At 42.8% G+C, this 18551-nt stretch overlaps 1 protein-coding gene across 6 annotated transcripts in view; it reads right to left on the bottom strand.

The window, feature by feature from the left end:
• uimc1 (ubiquitin interaction motif containing 1) overlaps nt 1–18551 on the bottom strand; it is a 177215-nt gene that overhangs the window by 65796 nt on the left and 92868 nt on the right. For 4 of the 6 annotated variants that reach the window (XM_073067925.1, XM_073067929.1, XM_073067926.1 and 1 more), the window contains one exon: nt 7178–7253. In XM_073067925.1, the coding sequence (XP_072924026.1) occupies nt 7178–7253 (76 nt within the window). Of the gene's footprint in view, nt 1–6673; nt 6780–7177; nt 7254–18551 lie in introns of those variants that run through there. The other 2 variants (XM_073067927.1, XM_073067928.1) reach the window with 2 other exon arrangements.

Here is an 18551-nt window from a genome sequence, read left to right on the forward strand (position 1 = left end):
AACTAGTCATGGCAAGTAAATGATGGTAAGTCAGGAAGCACCTTGGCTCTAGTGACCATTAGTTTTAAAGATAGCAATGGAAAAGGTTAGGACAGGCCCACGGGCTCCTAAACAAGAGCAAAGCAATTTTGGAGGAATTTAAAAGATTCTGGTAGAGTTTAACTGGGTGAGGCTGTTTTGAAGAGAAAGGAATGTATGGCAAATTGCTTTTAACAGTGTGACATCAGGTGTCCAGAAGCAGCATGTTTCTGTGTAGGTGAAGAGAACAACCAGGTAAGTTTAGGGAAGACAGCAACTATACTTCATTAGGAGCTTGAAGAGATTTGGTATGTCAACAAATACACTCAAAAACTTCTATAGATGTACTGTGGAGAACATATTGACAGGCTGCATCACTGTATGGTATGGGAGGGGCTACTGCACAGGACCAAAAGAAGCTGCAGATGGTTGTAAATTTAGTCGGCTCCATCTTGGGTACTAGCCCACAAAGTACCCAGGACATCTTCAAGGAGCAGTGTCTCAGAAAGGCAGCATCCATTATTAAAGACCTCCAGCACCTGGGGCATGCCCTTTTCTCAGTGTTACCATCAGGAAGGAGGTACAGAAGCCTGAAGGCACACACTCAGCAATTCATTAACAGCTTCTACCCTTCTGCCATCTAATTCCTAAATAGGCTTTGAACCCTCACATTACCTACCTCACTTTATTAATATTTTTTTCTGTTTTTTGCACAATTTTTAATCTATTCAATAAGAATTTTGCAATTTATTTACTTATTTTTTATTATTACTATTATTATTATTTTTCTTCTATATTACGTATTGCGTTGAACTGATGCTGCTAAGTTAAAAAATTTCACGATACATGCCAGTGATTCTGATTCTGGAAGTTTGGATTTCAGGAGATATTGAGGCTCTGGACAAGAAAAAGAAGGAAACACACATTGGGAGGCTGGGATTGAGCCCTAGATGACTATAAAAAGTTTAAGTTTACTCTTGAGAGTTATCAGGATGGCAAAGATAGGTTATAAGATGGATCTGACAGGTGAGATTAAAGAAAATCCTTGGAGGTTCGACAGAATCAAGAGCAAAAGGGCAGCTAAGGAGAAAGTAGGTCCCCTTAGAGATTAGTAGGGCTGCATATATCTTGAGCAGCAGGAGATGGGTAGGGTTTTTTTAATGCATGTTTTTCCTTGCTGTTTATTGAGAAGAAAATCATGGAAGAAAAACCTCTGGCTATCCACACAATCAATGCTTCTCATTTTCCATCACTCCAAAGAGAAAAGGCTAAGTTCACTCAACCTATTCTCATAAGGCATTCTCATCAATCCAGGCAACAGCCTTGTAAATCTCTTCTGCACTCTCTCTATAGTATCCACATCCTTCTTATAATGAGGTGACCAGAACTGAACACAGTACTCCAAGTGGGGTCAAAGTAAGGTCTTATATAGCTGTAACATCTCCTCATGGCTCTTGAACTCAGTCCCATGGTTGATGAAGGCCAACACACCATGTGCCTTCTTAACAACACCGTCAACCTCAAAGCAGGACAAGTTAAACAGTGACTCCTTTGCTTGCATCTTCGGAAGCAGACTTATTTCTATTTTTGTTATTTCTTTTTCCCCTTTTCAGGGTGTGGGGGGTTGTTTTGAAGACCCTGACTTGGAGTTACATCTGACTTTGGCTCTTTGCGGGAATGAGTCCTGCTCTCAGGGCCTCACAACCGGCCACTTTTTGATATCCCAAGGATGCGGCTTGGAAAATCAGCACACCTTCACGATTCTGGGATTTTGTGGTTCTGGGGATGTGCTGATTCTAGGCCAGTGCCCCTGTCTGAAGCATTGTGGGAGAATATGGAACATCAGGTTAGCTGCTGGGGGTTCCGGGTTTTTGGTGCCAACTCTCTGGGCACAGAGCTCGAAAAAAGCAATGCAAGTCTCTTAACAGACTGACGTAAATCAGTGAGTTGTTTGTTATGCTTCACCTCTCGCTGTGAAATGGGGACACTTCTTTTTCCCTTATTAGGGAGAAAGAGAGCCTGTGGTATGTTGAATTATCAGGTGAATGAGTAGTTTTCGGGGCACTGCGAGTCTGTGTCTTTCTTGATGCTTTGCTGCACGCTTGAGTGCTCAGTGGAGGTGCTAATGATTTTTGTTGGTGGGGGTGGGGGTGTCATTTTGCTGCTGCTTGTGCATGGGAGCGGGGAGCTCCCGCTTAGGCTTTGGGGTTCTAATTTTAACTGTCATTCATTCTTTGGGGCACTGTCTGTTTTCGTGGATGTCTGTGAAGAAAAAGAAATTTAGGATATATATTGTATACATTTCTCTGACATTAGGTGAACCTATGCAGCAGCTTTGAATGCCTATGCACACAGACCTCAAGATTTTGCTGATCCTCCACACTGCCAAGAGTCTTAGCATTAATGTTATATTCTGTCTTCAAATTTGACCTACCAAAATGAACCACTTCACACTTAATCTTCATCTGCCATTTCTTAGCCCACTACTGCATCCTATCAATGTCCTGCTGTAACCTCTGACAACTCTCCATTCTATCCACAACACCCCCAATTTCTGTGTCATCAGCAAACTTACTAACCCACCCTTCTACTTCCTTATCCAGGTTATTTATAAAAATAACAAAGAGGAGGGATCCCAGAACAGATCTCTGCAGAACACCGCTGGTCACCATTCTCCATGCAGAATACGAACCATCCACAACCACCCATTTCTGGATCCACAAAGCACGGTCTCCTTGGATCTCATGTCTCATTACTTTCTGAATGAGCCTTGCCTGGGGAACCTTATCAAATGCCTTACTGAAATCCATACACACTATATCCACTGCTCTATCTTCATCAAACTGTTGCCCTTGTTGGAAAAAAAAATCACACAAAATCTCAGCTAGAGTTTGCCAGAAGGCATGTGGGAGACTCTGAAGTCAGTTGGAAGAAGATTCTATGGTCTGATGAAACCAAAATTCAGCTTTGTGGCCATCAGACTAAATGCTATGCTAAAATACACCACCCCTACTGTGAAGCATGGTGATGGCTGCATCATGCTGTAGGGCTACTTCACTGCAACAAGCCCTGGAAGACTTGGAAAGGTAGAGGGTAAAATGAATGCAGAAAAATACAGGGAAATCCTGGAACAAAAACTGATGCAGTCTGCAAGAGAACTGTGGTGTGAGAAAAGATTTGTTTTCCAGCAAGATAGTGAGCCCAAGCATAAAGTCAAAGCTATACAGCAATGGCTTAAAAACAACAGAATAAATGTCCTGGAGTGGCCAAGTCATAGAGTCCAGATCTCAATCCAACTGAGAATTTGTGGCTAGTCTTGAAAAAGGCTGTTCACTCACGATCTCCATGCAATCTGGCAGAGCTTGAGCAGTTTTATAAAAAAGAATGGGGGAAAATTGCAGTGTCCAGATGAGCAAAGCTGATAGAGAACCATTTACACAGACTCAAGGCTATAATTGCTCCCAAAGGTGCATCTACTAAATAATGACTTGAAAGGGGTATATACTTATGCAATCAATTATTTTGTTTTATATTTGTAATTAATTTAGATCACTTTGTAGAGATCTGTTTCAGTTTGACGCAAGAGCCTTTTCCTGTTGATCCATGTCAAAAAAAGCCAAATTAAACCCACTGTGAATCAATGTTGTAAAACAATGAGACATGAAAACTTCCCAGGGGAGGGGGGTGAATACTTTTTACAGGCTCCATATTTTTGTTGACGATACAACCATTGTTGAGTGGTGTCACAGCAACAAACTTGCACTTAATGTCAGTGAGACCAAAGAACTGAGTGTGGACTTGAGAAAGAGTAAGACGAAGAAACACATACCAGTCCTCAAAGAGAGATCAGAAGTGAATAGAATGAGCAATTTCAAGTTCCTGGGTGTCAATATCGCTGGGGACCTAACATGGTCCCAACATATCGATGCAGCCATAAAGAAGGCAAGACAGTGGCTATATTTCATTAGGAGTTTGAGGAGATTTGGTATGAAACCAAAAACACTTGCAAATTTCTAACTGGCTGAATCACCGTCTGGTATTCTGGTATTGGGGGGGGGGGGGTCTACTTCACAGGATCAAAGTAAGCTGCAGAGAGTTATAAAACTAGTCAGCTCCATCAAGGGCACTAGCCTCTTAGTATCCAGGGCATCTTTAAGGAGCAATGCCTCAAAAAGGCAGCATCCATCATTAAGGATCCCCCACACCCAGGACATGCCTTCTTTTCATTGCTACCATCAGGAAAGAGGTACAGTAGCCAGAAGGCACACACTCACCAATTCAGGAAAAGCTTCTTCCCCTCTACCATCTGATTTCTGAATGGACACTGAACCTATGATCACCAGCCCACTATGTTTTTTGCACAAATTATTTAACTATTTATTTACTGTAATTAACTGTTTCTTCTCTTTATTATTACGCATTGCATTGTACTGCTACCGCAAAGTTAACAAATTTCATGACATATGCCAGTGATATTAAGCCTGATTCTGATTACGAGATATTCAAATTTATGACAGGTATTGAAAAGTTGAATAGTAACAATTTTTTTCTCTCAGGATGGGGGGAGGAGAGACAGAAAATAGGACTCATAGATTATAACAATCTGAGGGTAACATTTTCACAGAGGATTATGAGTATATAAAACATGCTGCCGGAGGAAGTAGTTGAGGCAGGTACAATAGCACATTTAAGAAGTATTTGTTACATGGAGGGGCAGCGTGAGGGATACAGGCCAGTGTGGTTGGCATGGATCTGTTGGGTAAAGTGCTGATATGAGTATATTGCTCAATTCTCTCATGCACTTGCATTCACAATTGTACAGTCGGCCCTCCTTATCCGCGGATTCCGCATGTGCAAATCCAACCAACCACGAATCGCGAAACAGGTTGAATAATGGACTTGAGCATCCGTGAATTTTGGTATCCACGGGGGGTCCTGGAACCAATCCCCCGCGGATAAGGAGGGCCAACTGTACAAATATTCTTTCACAGATGCATCCTCACAGACTATCCCACGTGTATGCAGTTTCACACAATGAATCACACATAATCTTATTGGAAACAGGTGTATGAATCTCAATCTCAGATGCATGCATAATCACAATCTCACTAGATGCACAATGTCAAACTCATATGCACAGTCAAGCACAATTATGCACACTCATGTCCTATTGTGCACTTGCACAATCATACTTGTTTGCTCACACTTGCACAAAGACGCATTTGTTTGCTCATGCATACCCACACAAGTGTGCACTTGTTCATTAAAATGTGTATACACATGCAAAGACTTAGATGCATATGTACACACATTCACAGAAACATGGATGCATGTGCATACACGCACAATCCATGTGGTACATATGCAAACATGCACACATTTTCACATGCATGATATTGCACACACACAAATTCACACAGACATATTCACACCAATAGACACAACACACATACTCACAAAAACACATAGGCACTGATGCACAAATGCACCATGCAGGCAGAGACACAGAAACATATCTATTGAGGGGCGACCTTTTAGAACAGAAGGAAGGAGTAATTTCTTTAGGCAGAGAGTAGTGAAATCTATGGAATGCTCTGCCACATACTGCCGTTGAGGCCAAGTCCGTGGATATATTTAAAGCATAAGTTGATAGATTCATGATTGGTCGGGGCATCAAGGGATATGGCGAAAGGGCAGGAGTATAGGGTTGAATGGGATCTGGGATCAGCCATGATGAAATGGCAGAGTGGACTCGGTGGGCAGAATGACCTAATTCTGCTCCTGTGTCTTACGGACGCACACTGAGCTACCAACACACTGACACAAAACTACATCTAGAACTAGGTCCAGACATGCACACACTGAGGGGCCACGGAGGCGACATGCAGATAATACCCACACATGAATGGACAGTCAATGGGACAATAAGTGCCATACTGATGAAGAGACATAGACAAAGACATGCTCAGTCCAAAACTCTCAGCCCCATTCAAACTAACATCCAGGTAGAGTTCCACTCATGCTTGGCACTTCGACACTGATACAATGCTGTTGGAACTCACACATAAACAGAGCTAATGGGGTTCACACACAGTACTCTGTGGTTTATACACACATAAATGTCTCTGTCAGACACTTGTACTAGACTTCTAAGATACATACATTGTCTTGAGTTCTAATTCACAGATAGCTTGCACGAAGGCTATCGCATAGGCACATGAACTAAGGTTCTTTACATACATGCTCCAACACTCTAACACATAGACATTTGTCCTGAAATATACATATATCATACATATTACAGCTCATGTATACATACACTTGTGTTCTAACACAATTCATCTGAATATTAAGAACACCAAGGAGTTAGATATCGAGGAACACATAAGGGTTCCTAAAATCTCAAAGCAAGATGACACCTATCCTACGTTGCTGCAGGAAGAGGGAGAGGGGGAGAGAGGGGGGAGAGGGAGGGGGAGAGGGAGAGGGAGAGGGGGAGCGAGAGAGAGAGACAGACACACACACACAGACGCAATGCCAGGGAGGGAGAGAGGGAGAGGGGGTGGATAGGGGGAGGAAGAGGGAGAGAGACCAGTAGAGATGTATAAGGAATTGAACACAATTGTTGACTAATATAGACCAGTATTTCATATACCTTCCTTACCACTCTATGAACTTGAGTGACCACTTTCACCATACACAGTTAATAGCATAATAGGCTTGATGTACAGAGGGATCTTGAGGTCCGAGTCCATATCTCCCTGAAAGTGACCAGACAATTAGGCATGTTGGTAAAGAAGGTGCATTGCCAGTAAGCCTTTGTTAGACAAGGCTTTCAGATCAATTCCATGTACACCTGTACTAGACCTTTTGAGACATAGACATACCAGAACTGGAGCTCGCTCTCTCTCTCACACACAAAAAAGAACACACAGACACACTCCTGTACTGAGGTCCACATACACACACAGATGTGCCTGTTGTAGGGTCCTGACACAGAAAGACACACCAGTACTGGGCCTCTCAGACAGACACACACACACCCCCCCACCCCCTGTACTGGGTTCTGAGGCGCATTTTCTGAAGAGTTGCTCCATTTTCACAACGCACATGAATATAACAGCATCTTCTTCAATTCATTGTGCACTCCAGTACTTACAGTCTCAGAGTGGTATAGTTGGATCCATCTGTGCCATTCTGTTTTGCCACTCTGCGTGTGTGGCTGCGTGTCTGCACTGTTGGAAATGGGAAGCACAAGTTATGTCAGGGTGAGTAACAGAAGATTCACTGGTTTATGACCACAAAATTAGTTATGGAGCTATCAGAAAACTATTTGCAAAGATATTAAGTCCACAGTGTACTGCTCTAGGAATCGATTGGAGTACTGCTCAGACACAACTGAAGTGTTCCCGTACAGGTCTGGTGAGGAGCTTAATAAAACTCTGTCTCTATAAAAGAGAGGTACTGCTGAGTGGAAGAGTCAGTGTCAGAGCAGTCTGATTCAGAGTAAGGTTTTGGCTCAACGGAGCTTCGGCAAGAACAAGCAGAGGCAAGATAAATAACTAAGTTCATTCCTTAATTCACATTTCTTTTTTTCTGAATTAACTCTTGAGAGAACAGGGGGGTAGTCTGCAGAGCCAGTGTCAGCTCTGTGTGTCAGATGTGGGATTTCCTGGAGACTACCAGCATCCCTGATGGCCACATCTGCACTAGATGCATAGAATATAGAATAGGACAGCACATTACAGGCCCTTCGGCCCACAATGTTGTGCTGACCCTCAAACCCTGCCTCCCATATAACCCCCCCCACCTTAAATTCCTCCATGTACGTGTCTAGCAGTCTCTTAAACTTTACTAGTGTATCTGCCTCCACCACTGACTCAGGCAGTGCATTCCACACACCAACCACTCTCTGAGCTCTTTATAAATAGTGTTAGGGAAATGGAGCTGCCCCTCGATGACTTTTAGCTTGTTAGAGAAAGTGAAGCGATTACAGACAGGAGCTACAGGGAGGTAGTTACCCCCAGGCTACAGGAGACAGATAAATGGGTGACTGTCACAGGAGAGGGAAGGGGGAACATCAGATACTGGAAGGCACCCCTGTGGCCCTCCCCCTCAACAAAAAGTACTCCATTCTGAGTACAGTTGGGGGGTGGGGGTTTAAGCAACAGTGGCTGTGCCTCTGGCATTGAGACTGGCCCTGTGGCTCAAAAGGGCAGGAAACTGAAGAGGATGGCAGTGGCAATAGGGGCTCTGTAGTCTGGGGACAGTTAGGTGATTCTATGGACACTAAAAGGAAACAGAGATGGTAGTTTGCCTCCCAGGGCCCAAGGTCCGCGATGTTTCTGAACGTGTTCACAATATCCTGAAAAAGGAGGGTAAGCAGAAAGAAGTTCTGCTACATACTGGTACCAACACCATAAGTAGAAAAGGAAGGATGTCCTGAATACAGAATACAGGGAGTTAAGAAGGAAGCTGAGAAGCAGGACCTCAAGGGTAGTAATTTCAGGATTGCTACCTGTGCTATATGACAGTGAGGGTAGGAATAGAATGAGGTGGCAAATAAATGTGTGGCTGAGGTGCAGGGGGCAGGGAATCAGATTTCTGGGGCAGATGTGACCTGAACAAAGTACACGGGTTGCACTTGAATCTGAAGGGGGACCAATATCCTTATGGGCAGGTTTGCTAGTGCTGTATAGGGCAGAGGAATGGGAACCTGTATGATAGAGCTGAGGATGAGCCAGCAAGTACATTATGTAATATGAAAGTAAGGAAGGACAAGCCAATGGTTGCGTACAACTGCACATAGAGAAAAGAGTTAAGTTGTACCACAGAGGCAAAATTAATAAGGGCAAAGAATGCAGGACTGAAGATGCTGAATTTAAATGCATATAGCATTCAGAATATGTTGGACTAATTTGGGTCACAATTAGAGATTGGTTGGTATAACTGTGGACACCACTGAGTTGTGGCTGAAGGAAGGCCATAGTGAGAGTTTAACATCAAAGGATATACTTTGTATCAAAAGGACAAGCAGGAAGGCAAAGGCAGTAGTGTAGCTCTATTGGTAAGAGATGGAATTACATCTTTAGAAAAAGATGACATAGGGTCAGAAAATGTTGAATATTTGTGGGTGGAGTTAAGAAACTGCAAGGGAAAAAAAAAGCATTATAGCAAATCATATACAGGTCTCCAAATAGTAGCCAAGATGAGGGGTTGAGATTGCAAAGGGAACTGGAAAGGATATGTAATAAGGGTTATGCCACATTTGTAATATGTAAGAGGGTTGGGAAAATCAGTTTGGTGTCAGATTGCAAGAGAGAATATTTGTTGAATGCCTATGATAGGACTTCAGTAAGGGCAAAAGAACCCTAATGGGTGTTGTCTACAGGCCACCAAACAGTAGCATGGATATTGGGTGCAAGTTGAATAGGGAGTTAACATTGGCATGTGGCAAAGGTAATGTCGCAGTAGTTATGGGGGATTTCAACATGTAGGTGAACTGGGAGAATCAGGTTGGTGCTGGACCCCAGGATAGGGAGTTTGTAGAGTGCCTACGGGATGCATTCTTGGAACAGCTTGCACGAGAGCCGACCAGAGACAAGGCTATTCTGGATTTAGTGTTATGTAATGAACAGGATTTGATAAGCGATCTTGAAGTAAAGGAGCCATTAGGAGGTAGTGATCATAATATGATAAGTTTTTATCTGCAATTTGAGAAGGATAAGGGCAGCTCGGAGGTGTCAGCGTTGCAGTTGAACAGGGGAAACTATGGAGCATTGAGGGAGGAGCTGGCCAAAGTTGACTGAACAGATATCCTAGCAGAAAAGACAGTGGAACAGCAATGGCAGGTATTCTTGGGAATAATGCACAAGGTGCAAAATCAGTTCATCCCCCGGAGAAGGAAGGATTCAAAGGGGGGAAAGGGGCCACAGTGGTTGACAAAGGAAGTCAGAGATTGCATAGCATTAAAAAAAAGGAAGTATGACAGAGCTAAGGTGAGTGGGAGGACAGATGATTAGGAAGTTTTTAAGGAACAACAGAACTTAACTAAAAAGGCAATACAGGGAGAAAAAATGAGGTACGAACGCAAACTAGCCAGGAATATAAAGGAGGATAGCAAAGGCTTTTTTAGGTATGTGAAGAGAAAGAAGATAGTTAGGAACAATGTTGGGCCCTTGAAGAATGAATTGGGTGAAATTGTTATGGGAAACAGAGAAATGGCAGAAGAATTTAATAAGTACTTTAGATCTGTCTTCACTAAGGAAGACACAAGCAATCTCCCAGATGCATGGATGGGCCAAGGACATAGGGTAACAGAGGAAATGAAACAGATTGACATTAAGAGGGAAACGGTGATGAGTAGACTGATGGGACTGAAGGCTGACAAATCCCCAGGTCCAGATGGTCTGCATCCTAGGGTACTAAAGGAGGTGGCCCTGGAAATTGCGGATGCATTGGTAATCATTTTCCAATGTTCCTTAGATTCAGGATCAGTTCCTGAGGATTAGAGAATGGCTAATGTTATCCTACTTTTTAAGAAAGGAGGGAGGGAGAAAACAGAGAACTATCGACCTGTCAGCCTGACATCGGTGGTGGGGAAGATGCTAGAGTCCATTATTAAAGATGAAATAGTGGCATATCTAGATAGCAGTGATAGGATTGGGCCGAGACAGCATGGATTTACCAAGGGTAAATCATGCTTGACTAATCTGTTGGAGTTTTTCGAGGATGTAACCAGGAAGTTAGACGGGGGAGATCCAGTGGATGTAGTGTACCTCGATTTCCAGAAGGCATTTGATAAGGTCCCACATAGGAGATTGGTGGGTAAAATCAAAGCTCATGGCATTGGGGGGAAGACATTGACATGGATAGAAAACTGGTTGGCAGATAGAAAGCAAAGGGTAGCGGTGAATGGGTGTTTCTCGGAATGGCAGGTAGTGACCAGTGGGGTGCCACAGGGCTCGGTATTGGGACCACAGCTGTTTACGATTTACGTCAACGATTTAGTTGAAGGCATTGAGAATAACATCAGCAAATTTGCTGATGATACCAAGCTGGGTGGCAGTGTGACATGTGATGAGGATGTTAGGAGAATTCAGGGTGACTTGGATAGGCTGGGTGAGTGGGCAGATACTTGGCAGATGACGTTTAATGTGAATAAGTGTGAGGTTATCCACTTTGGGAGTAAGAACAGGAAGGCAGATTATTATCTGAACGGTGTAGAGTTAGGTAAGGGAGAAATACAAAGAGATCTAGGAGTCCTTGTTCATCAGTCACTGAAGGTGAATGAGCAAGTGCAGCAGGCAGTGAAGAAGGCTAATGGAATGTTGGCCTTTATTACAAAGGGAATTGAGTACAAGAGCAAGGAAATCCTCTTGCATTTGTACAGAGCCCTGGTGAGACAACACCTGGAGTATTGTGTACAGTTTTGGTCTCCAGGGTTAAGGAAGGACATCCTGGCTGTAGAGGAAATGCAGCGTAGATTCACGAGGTTAATTCCTGGGATGTCTGGACTGTCTTACGCAGAGAGGTTAGAGAGACTGGGCTTGTACATGCTGGAATTAAGGAGATTGAGAGGGGATCTGATTGCAACATATAAGATTATTAAGGGATTGGACAAGATAGAGGCAGGAAATACGTTCCTGATGCTGGGAGAGTCCAGTACCAGAGGGCATGGTTTGAGAATAAGGGGTAGGTCATTTAGGACAGAGTTAAGGAAAAACTTCTTCTCCCAGAGAGTTGTGAGGGTCTGGAATGCACTGCCTCAGAAGGTAGTGGAGGCCAATTCTCTGGATGCTTTCAAGAAGGAGCTAGATAGATATCTTATGGATAGGGGAATCAAGGGATATGGGAACAAGGCAGGAACCGGGTATTGATAGTAGATGATCAGCCATGATCTCGAAATGGCGGTGCAGGCTCGAAGGGTCGAATGGTCTACTTCTGCACCTATTGTCTATTGACTTTTTAGAGCAGCTTGTGCTTGAGACTACCAGGGGAAAGGCTATTTTGGACTGGGTGTTGTGTAATAACCAAGATTTTATTTGTCAGCTTAAGGTAAAGAAACTCTTAGGAGGCAGTGATCATAATATGATTGAATTCATACTGCAATTTGAGAGGCAGAAGCATAACTCAGTATCAGTACTACAATGAAATAAGGGGAATTACAGAAGCATGAGAGAGGAGCTTGCCCGGGGGGATTGCAGGGGATACTGACAGAGATAACATTAGAACAGAGGTATTTGAAGTTTCTGGGAACTGTTCACAAGGTGCAATATATCTATGTCCCACAGAAAAAGTTGTTCTCAAACCCAAGGACTAGGCAACCGTGGCTGACAAGGGAAATTAAGGACTGCATGAAAGCAAAGGAAAAGGGTATATAAGGTAGCAAAAGTGAGTGGGAAGTTGGGATGATTGGGAAGCTTTTAAAATCCAACAAAAGGCAACTAAAAAAGCAGTAAGAAGGGAAAAGAGGGCAAACTAGCAGATAATATAACCATAACCATATAACAATTACGGCACGGAAACAGGCCATCTTGGCCCTTCTAGTCTGTGCTGAACGCTTACTCTCACCTAGTCCCACCGACCTGTACTCGGCCCATAGCCCTCCATTCCTTTCCTGTCCAATTTTACCTATCCAATTTTACATTAAATGACAATATCGAACCTGCCTCTACCACTTCTACTGGAAGCTCATTCCACACCTACCACTCTCTGGGTAAAGAAACTCCCCCTTGTGTTACCCCTAAACCTTTGCCCCCTAACTCTCAACTCATGTCCTCTTGTTTGAATCTCCCCTACTCTCAATGGAAAAAGCCTATCAACGTCAACTCCATCTATCCCCCTCATAATTTCAAATACCTCAATCAAGTCCCCCCTCAACCTTCTACGTTCCAAAGAATAAAGACCTAACTTGTTCAACCTTTCTCTGTAACTTAGGTGCTGAAACCCAGGTAACATTCTAGTAAATCTCCTCTGTACTCTCTCTATTTTGTTGACATCTTTCCTATAATTCGGTGACCAGAACTGTACACAATATTCCAAATTTGGCCTTACCAATGCCTTGTACAATTTTAACATTACATCCCAACTCCTATACTCAATGCTCTGATTTATAAAGGCCAGCATACCAAAAGCTTTCTTCACCACAATATCCACAGGAAATTCCACCTTCAGGGAACTATACACCATTATCCCTAGATCACTCTGTTGTACTTCATTCTTCAATGCCCTACCAATTACCATGTATGTCCTATTTTGATTAGTCCTAACAAAATGTAGCACCTCACACTTATCAGCATTAAACTCCATCTGCCATCTTTCAGCCCACTCTTCCAGCTGGCCTAAATCTCTCTGCAAGCTTTGAAAACCTACTTCATTATCCACAAAGCCACCTATCTTAGTATCATCTGCATACTTACTAATCCAATTTACCACCCCATCATCCAGATCACTAACGTAAATGACAAACAACATTGGACCCAGTACAGATCCCTGAGGCACACCACTGGTCTCCAGCCTCCAACCTGACAAACAGTTATCCACCACTACTCTCTGGCATCTCCTATCCAGCCACAGTTGAATACATTTTACTATTTCAATATTAACACCTAAAGATTGAACCTTCCTAACTGTTCTTCTGTGTGGAACCTTGTCAAAGGCCTTACTGAAGTCCATATAGACAACATCCACTGCTTTACCCTCATCAACTTTCCTAATAACCTCTTCAAAAAATTCAATAAGATTTGTCAAACATGACCTTCCACACACAAATCCACGTTGACTGTTCCTAATCAGACCCTGTCTATCCAGATAATTATATATACCATCTCTAAGAATACTTTCCATTAATTTACCCACCACTGACGTCAAACTGACAGGCCTATAATTGCTAGGTTTACTCTTAGAACCCTTTTTAAACAATGGAACAATATGAGCAATATGCCAATCCTCTGGCACCATCCCCGTTTCTAATGACATTTAAAATATTTCTGTCAGAGCCCCTGCTATTTCTACACTAACTTCCCACAAGGTGCTAGGGAATATCCTGTCAGGACCCGGAGATTTATCCACTTTTATATTCCTTAAAAGCACCAGTACTTCCTCCTCTTTAATCGTCATAATTTCCATAACTTCCCTATTTGTTTCCCTTACCTTACACAATTCAATATCCTTCTCCTTAGTGAATACCAAAGAAAAGAAATTGTTCAATATCTCCCCTGTCTCTTTTGGCTCCACACATAGCTGTCCACTCTGATTCTCTAAGGGACCAATTTTATCCCTCAATATCCTTTTGCTATTAATATAACTGTAGAAACCCTTTGGATTTATTTTCACCTTATTTGCCAAAGCAACCTCGTATCTTCTTTTAGCTTTTCTAATTTCTTAGGATTCTTTTTACATTCTTTAATTTCCTTGAGCACCTCATTTACTTCATGCTGCCTATGTTTATTGTAGATCTCTCTCTTTTTCCAAACCAAGTTTCCAACATCCAATATAAAGCAGGATACTACAAGTTTTTCAGTTACATAAGGAAGGGATATTGAGAGTTCATACTGGACCACGGAAAAAGATGCTGATGAGGTTGTAATGGGGAAAAAGAAATGGTAGATGAACCTAGTAAGTACTTTGCTTCAGTCTTTTCTCACGAAAAAGTGCTAGGCAAATTGAAAGGTCTCAAGATGGATAAGTCACTTGGACCACATATTAGCCCTTTCATCCCAGAGTCCTGAACGAGGTTGCTGAAGAGATAAGGGATGCATTGGTCATGATCTTTCAAGGATCATTTGATTCTGGCATTGTCTGGATGACTGAAAAATTGCAAATGTCACTCCACTCTTTAAGAAGGGAAGAAGACAGAAGAGAAGAAATTATTGGCCAGTTAGCCTAACCTCAGTGGTTGGGACAATGTTGGAGGATTGGCAATGTAAGTATGAGGTTTTCGGGTACTTGAAGACTAATAAATCAAAGTGAGCATGGTTTCTGTAAAGGGAAATCTTGCCTGACAAATCTGTTAGAGCTCTTCAGGGAAATAACAAGCAGGATGGACAAAGGAGAGGCAAAGGATGTCATTTACTTAGCTTTTCAGAAGACATTTGATAGGGTGCCTTACATGAAGCTACCAAACAAGATAAAATCTTATGGTGTTACAGGAAAGATACTGGCATGTATAGAGAAATGGCTGACAGACAGGAGGTAGTGAGTGGGAATAAAGGGAGCCTTTGCCAGTTGGCTGCCAGAGACTAATGGTGTTCCTCAAGGGTCAGTATTGGGACTGCTAGTGATATTGTTTGTCAATGATTTACAGAGTGGTATTGATGGCTTTGTGGCAATGTTTGAAGATGATATGAAGATAGATGGAGGGGTAGGTAGTGCTGAGGAAGCAATGCAATTGTAGTAGGACTTAGGCAAACTGAAAGAATGGGCAAAAAAGTGGTAGATGGAATACAGTGTTGGGAAATGTATGACAATGTATTTCGGTAAAAGGAACAATAATACAGACAATTATCTAATTGGGGAGAAAATTCAAACATCAGAGGTGCAAAGAGACTAAGGAGTCCTCGTGCAGGGCACACAGAAGTTTAGTTTACAGAATGACTGTGCTGAAGAAGGCAAATGCAATGTTGGGATTTATTTCAAGGGGAATAGAATATAAAAACAAGGAGATAATGTTGAGGCTTTATAAGACACTCGTCATGGCGCACTTGGGAGTACTGCCAACAGTTTTGGGCCCCTTATTTCAGAAAGGATATATTGTCATTGGAGAGAGTTCAGAGGAGGTTCATGAGTATGATCCCGGGAATGAAAGGGCTAACATATGAGGAGCTTTTGGCAGCTTTGGGCCTGTATTAATTGGAATTCAGAAGAATCAGATTCAGTTTATTGTCATTTAGAAACCACAAATGCAATGCAGTTAAAAAATGAGACAACGTTCTCCGGAATGATATCACAAAAAAAGCACACGACAAAACGGACCACACAAGAAAAACCACATAACATTTGGTAATCCCCAATCCAGGGTCCGGAGAGGCTGCTGCATATCAATATCGCGCTACCATCTTAGCACATTCCCCGGAAAGGAACTCCAAACCCATCAGACAAAACAAGACTACCCAGACACACCAAGTCAAGAGACCAGCACTACCACCTAACAAACCAAAAACCTACACAAAACCACAGTTATCGTTAACATTTAGTTGCAACAGTGCAGACAATACCATAATTGATAAAAGACTGAAGAAATCACATAATTATAACATTTAGTTACAACAGTGCACACAATACCATAATTGATAAAAGACTAACTGACAAAAACCACAAAATTTAACATATAGTTCCAACAGAATGTGTGGGCATCTCATTAAAACCTACCGTATGTTGAAAAGGCTGGATAAGGTGGATGTGGAGAGTATGTTTCCTCAGGTGGGAGTATCAAGAACTAGAGGGCACAACCTCAAAATTGAGGGGTGATCTTTTTAGAAGTAAGGAGGAATTTTTTTAGCCAAAGAGTGATGAATCTGTGGAATGCTCTGCCACAGACTGTGGTGGTGAACACGTCTGTAATATATTCAAAGGAGAAGTTGATAGATTCTTGATTGGTTGGAAGATCAAGGGATATGGTGAGAGGGTAGGTGTAGGAGGTTGAATGGGATCTGGGATCAGCCATGATGAATTGGCAGAGCTGACTCGATGGGCTGAATGGCCTAATTCTGCTCCTGTGTCTTGTGGTCTTATGGAATCTACCTCAAATGCAATCCTTTAACTTATTCTCAAACATCCTTTTCCACCTGAATTAACTCAATCATGAAACTTCAAATCCTTCAGAATTATTGACTTTCTTTAGAAGCATCCTTATAAGATGATGGCATGTCAAATTTCCACTTCCTTTTCAAGGTTCCAGCAATTACTCCCTGCAACTGTAAAGATACAAAGTCTTGGTGAGATGGCACCCACACTTCTTACCTAAGGATTGGCAGGGATTGCCATGAAGGTTCATGAGCCCAATTTCAAAGATATTGGTGATCCCTTTATACTATACAACATACTGTGGAGCTGCTGAGCTATGCAGGAATGTCTATACCCAGCAATCAATATCTGCGAGCATTTGTCCAAGGATACTGTGGAGCCTTATTAAAAACAGCAGCACTATGGAGTTTGAGGTAAAGGAACAGAGAGAAAATTGAGGAACGTCGAGCTGAGGTAAAGATGTAAGTATTTCCACTGAACGGCACTTCAAGCAATTGCCCTGCACCTGCTGTCTATGTTCAGAATTTTCTGCCACGTTTTTTATCTACTGAGAAGCCAATGTGGTGAAGTTGGAACAATGCCTCCTTTTGTCAACCAAGCAATTCCACAACTGGGGCATCAGTTCTAGCTCTGAGGTCTTGCTGCATCTGGTCATGAATGTTGGTGGACAATTAAAGAGAAGAGGGCTTGAGGGCAGTCCTGTCATTAATATTGGGTGTGCCCGGCTTAAGTGCAAAGCAATCAGATGTAAAAATACACAAAACGCTGGTGGAACGCAGCAGGCCAGGCAGCATCTATAGGAAGAAGCACTGTCGACGTTTCCGGCCAAGACCCTGCGTCAGGACTAACTGAAAGGAAAGATACTAAGAGATTTGAAAGTAGGAAGGGGAGGGGGAAATGCAAATTGATAGGAAAAGACCGGAGGGGGTGGGGTGAAGCTAAGAGCTGGAAAGGTGATTGGCGAAAGGGATGCAGAGCTGGAGAAGGGAAAGGATCATGGGATGGGAGGCCTAGGGAGCAAGAAAGGGGGAGGGGAGTATCAGAGGGAGATAGAGAACAGGCAAAGAGTGATGGGCAGAGAGAGAAAAAAAGGATGGCAGGGAAAATAAATAAATCAGGAATGGGGTAATGAAGGGGAGGAGGGGCATAAACAGAAGTTAGAGAAATCAATGTTCATGCCATCAGGTTGGAGGCTACCCAGATGGAATATAAGGTATTGTTCCTCCAACCTGAGTGTGGCTTCTATCCATGGCCTCCTCTACTGTCAAGATGAAGCCACACTCAGGTTGGAGGAACATCTTATATTCTATCTGGGTAGCCTCCAACCTGATGGCATGAACATTGATTTCTCTAACTTCTGTTAATGCCCCTCTTCCCCTTCATTACCCCATTCCTGATTTATTTTCCCTCCCCTCCTTTTTTTTCTCTCTCTGCCCATCACTCTTTGCCTGTTCTCCATTTTCCTCTGGTGCTCCCCTCCCCATTTCTTTCTCCCTAGGCCTCCCATCCCATGATCCTTTCCCTTCTCCAGCTCTGCATACCTTTTGCCAAACACCTTTCCAGCTCTTAGCTTCACCCCTTCCCCTCCTGTTTTTTTCTAACATTTCGGATTTCCCCCTCCCCCTCCTACTTTCAAATCTCTTACTATCTTTTCTTTCAGTTAGTCCTGACGAAGGGACTTGGCCCGAAATGTCGACTGTACTTCTTCCTATAGATGCTGCCTGGCCTGCTGCGTTCCACCAGCATTTTGTGTGTGTTGCTTGAATTTCCAGCATCTGCAGATTCCC

Source organism: Hemitrygon akajei, chromosome 15 (genome assembly GCF_048418815.1).
Source record: "Hemitrygon akajei chromosome 15, sHemAka1.3, whole genome shotgun sequence".
Classification (NCBI taxonomy): Eukaryota; Metazoa; Chordata; class Chondrichthyes; order Myliobatiformes; family Dasyatidae; genus Hemitrygon; species Hemitrygon akajei.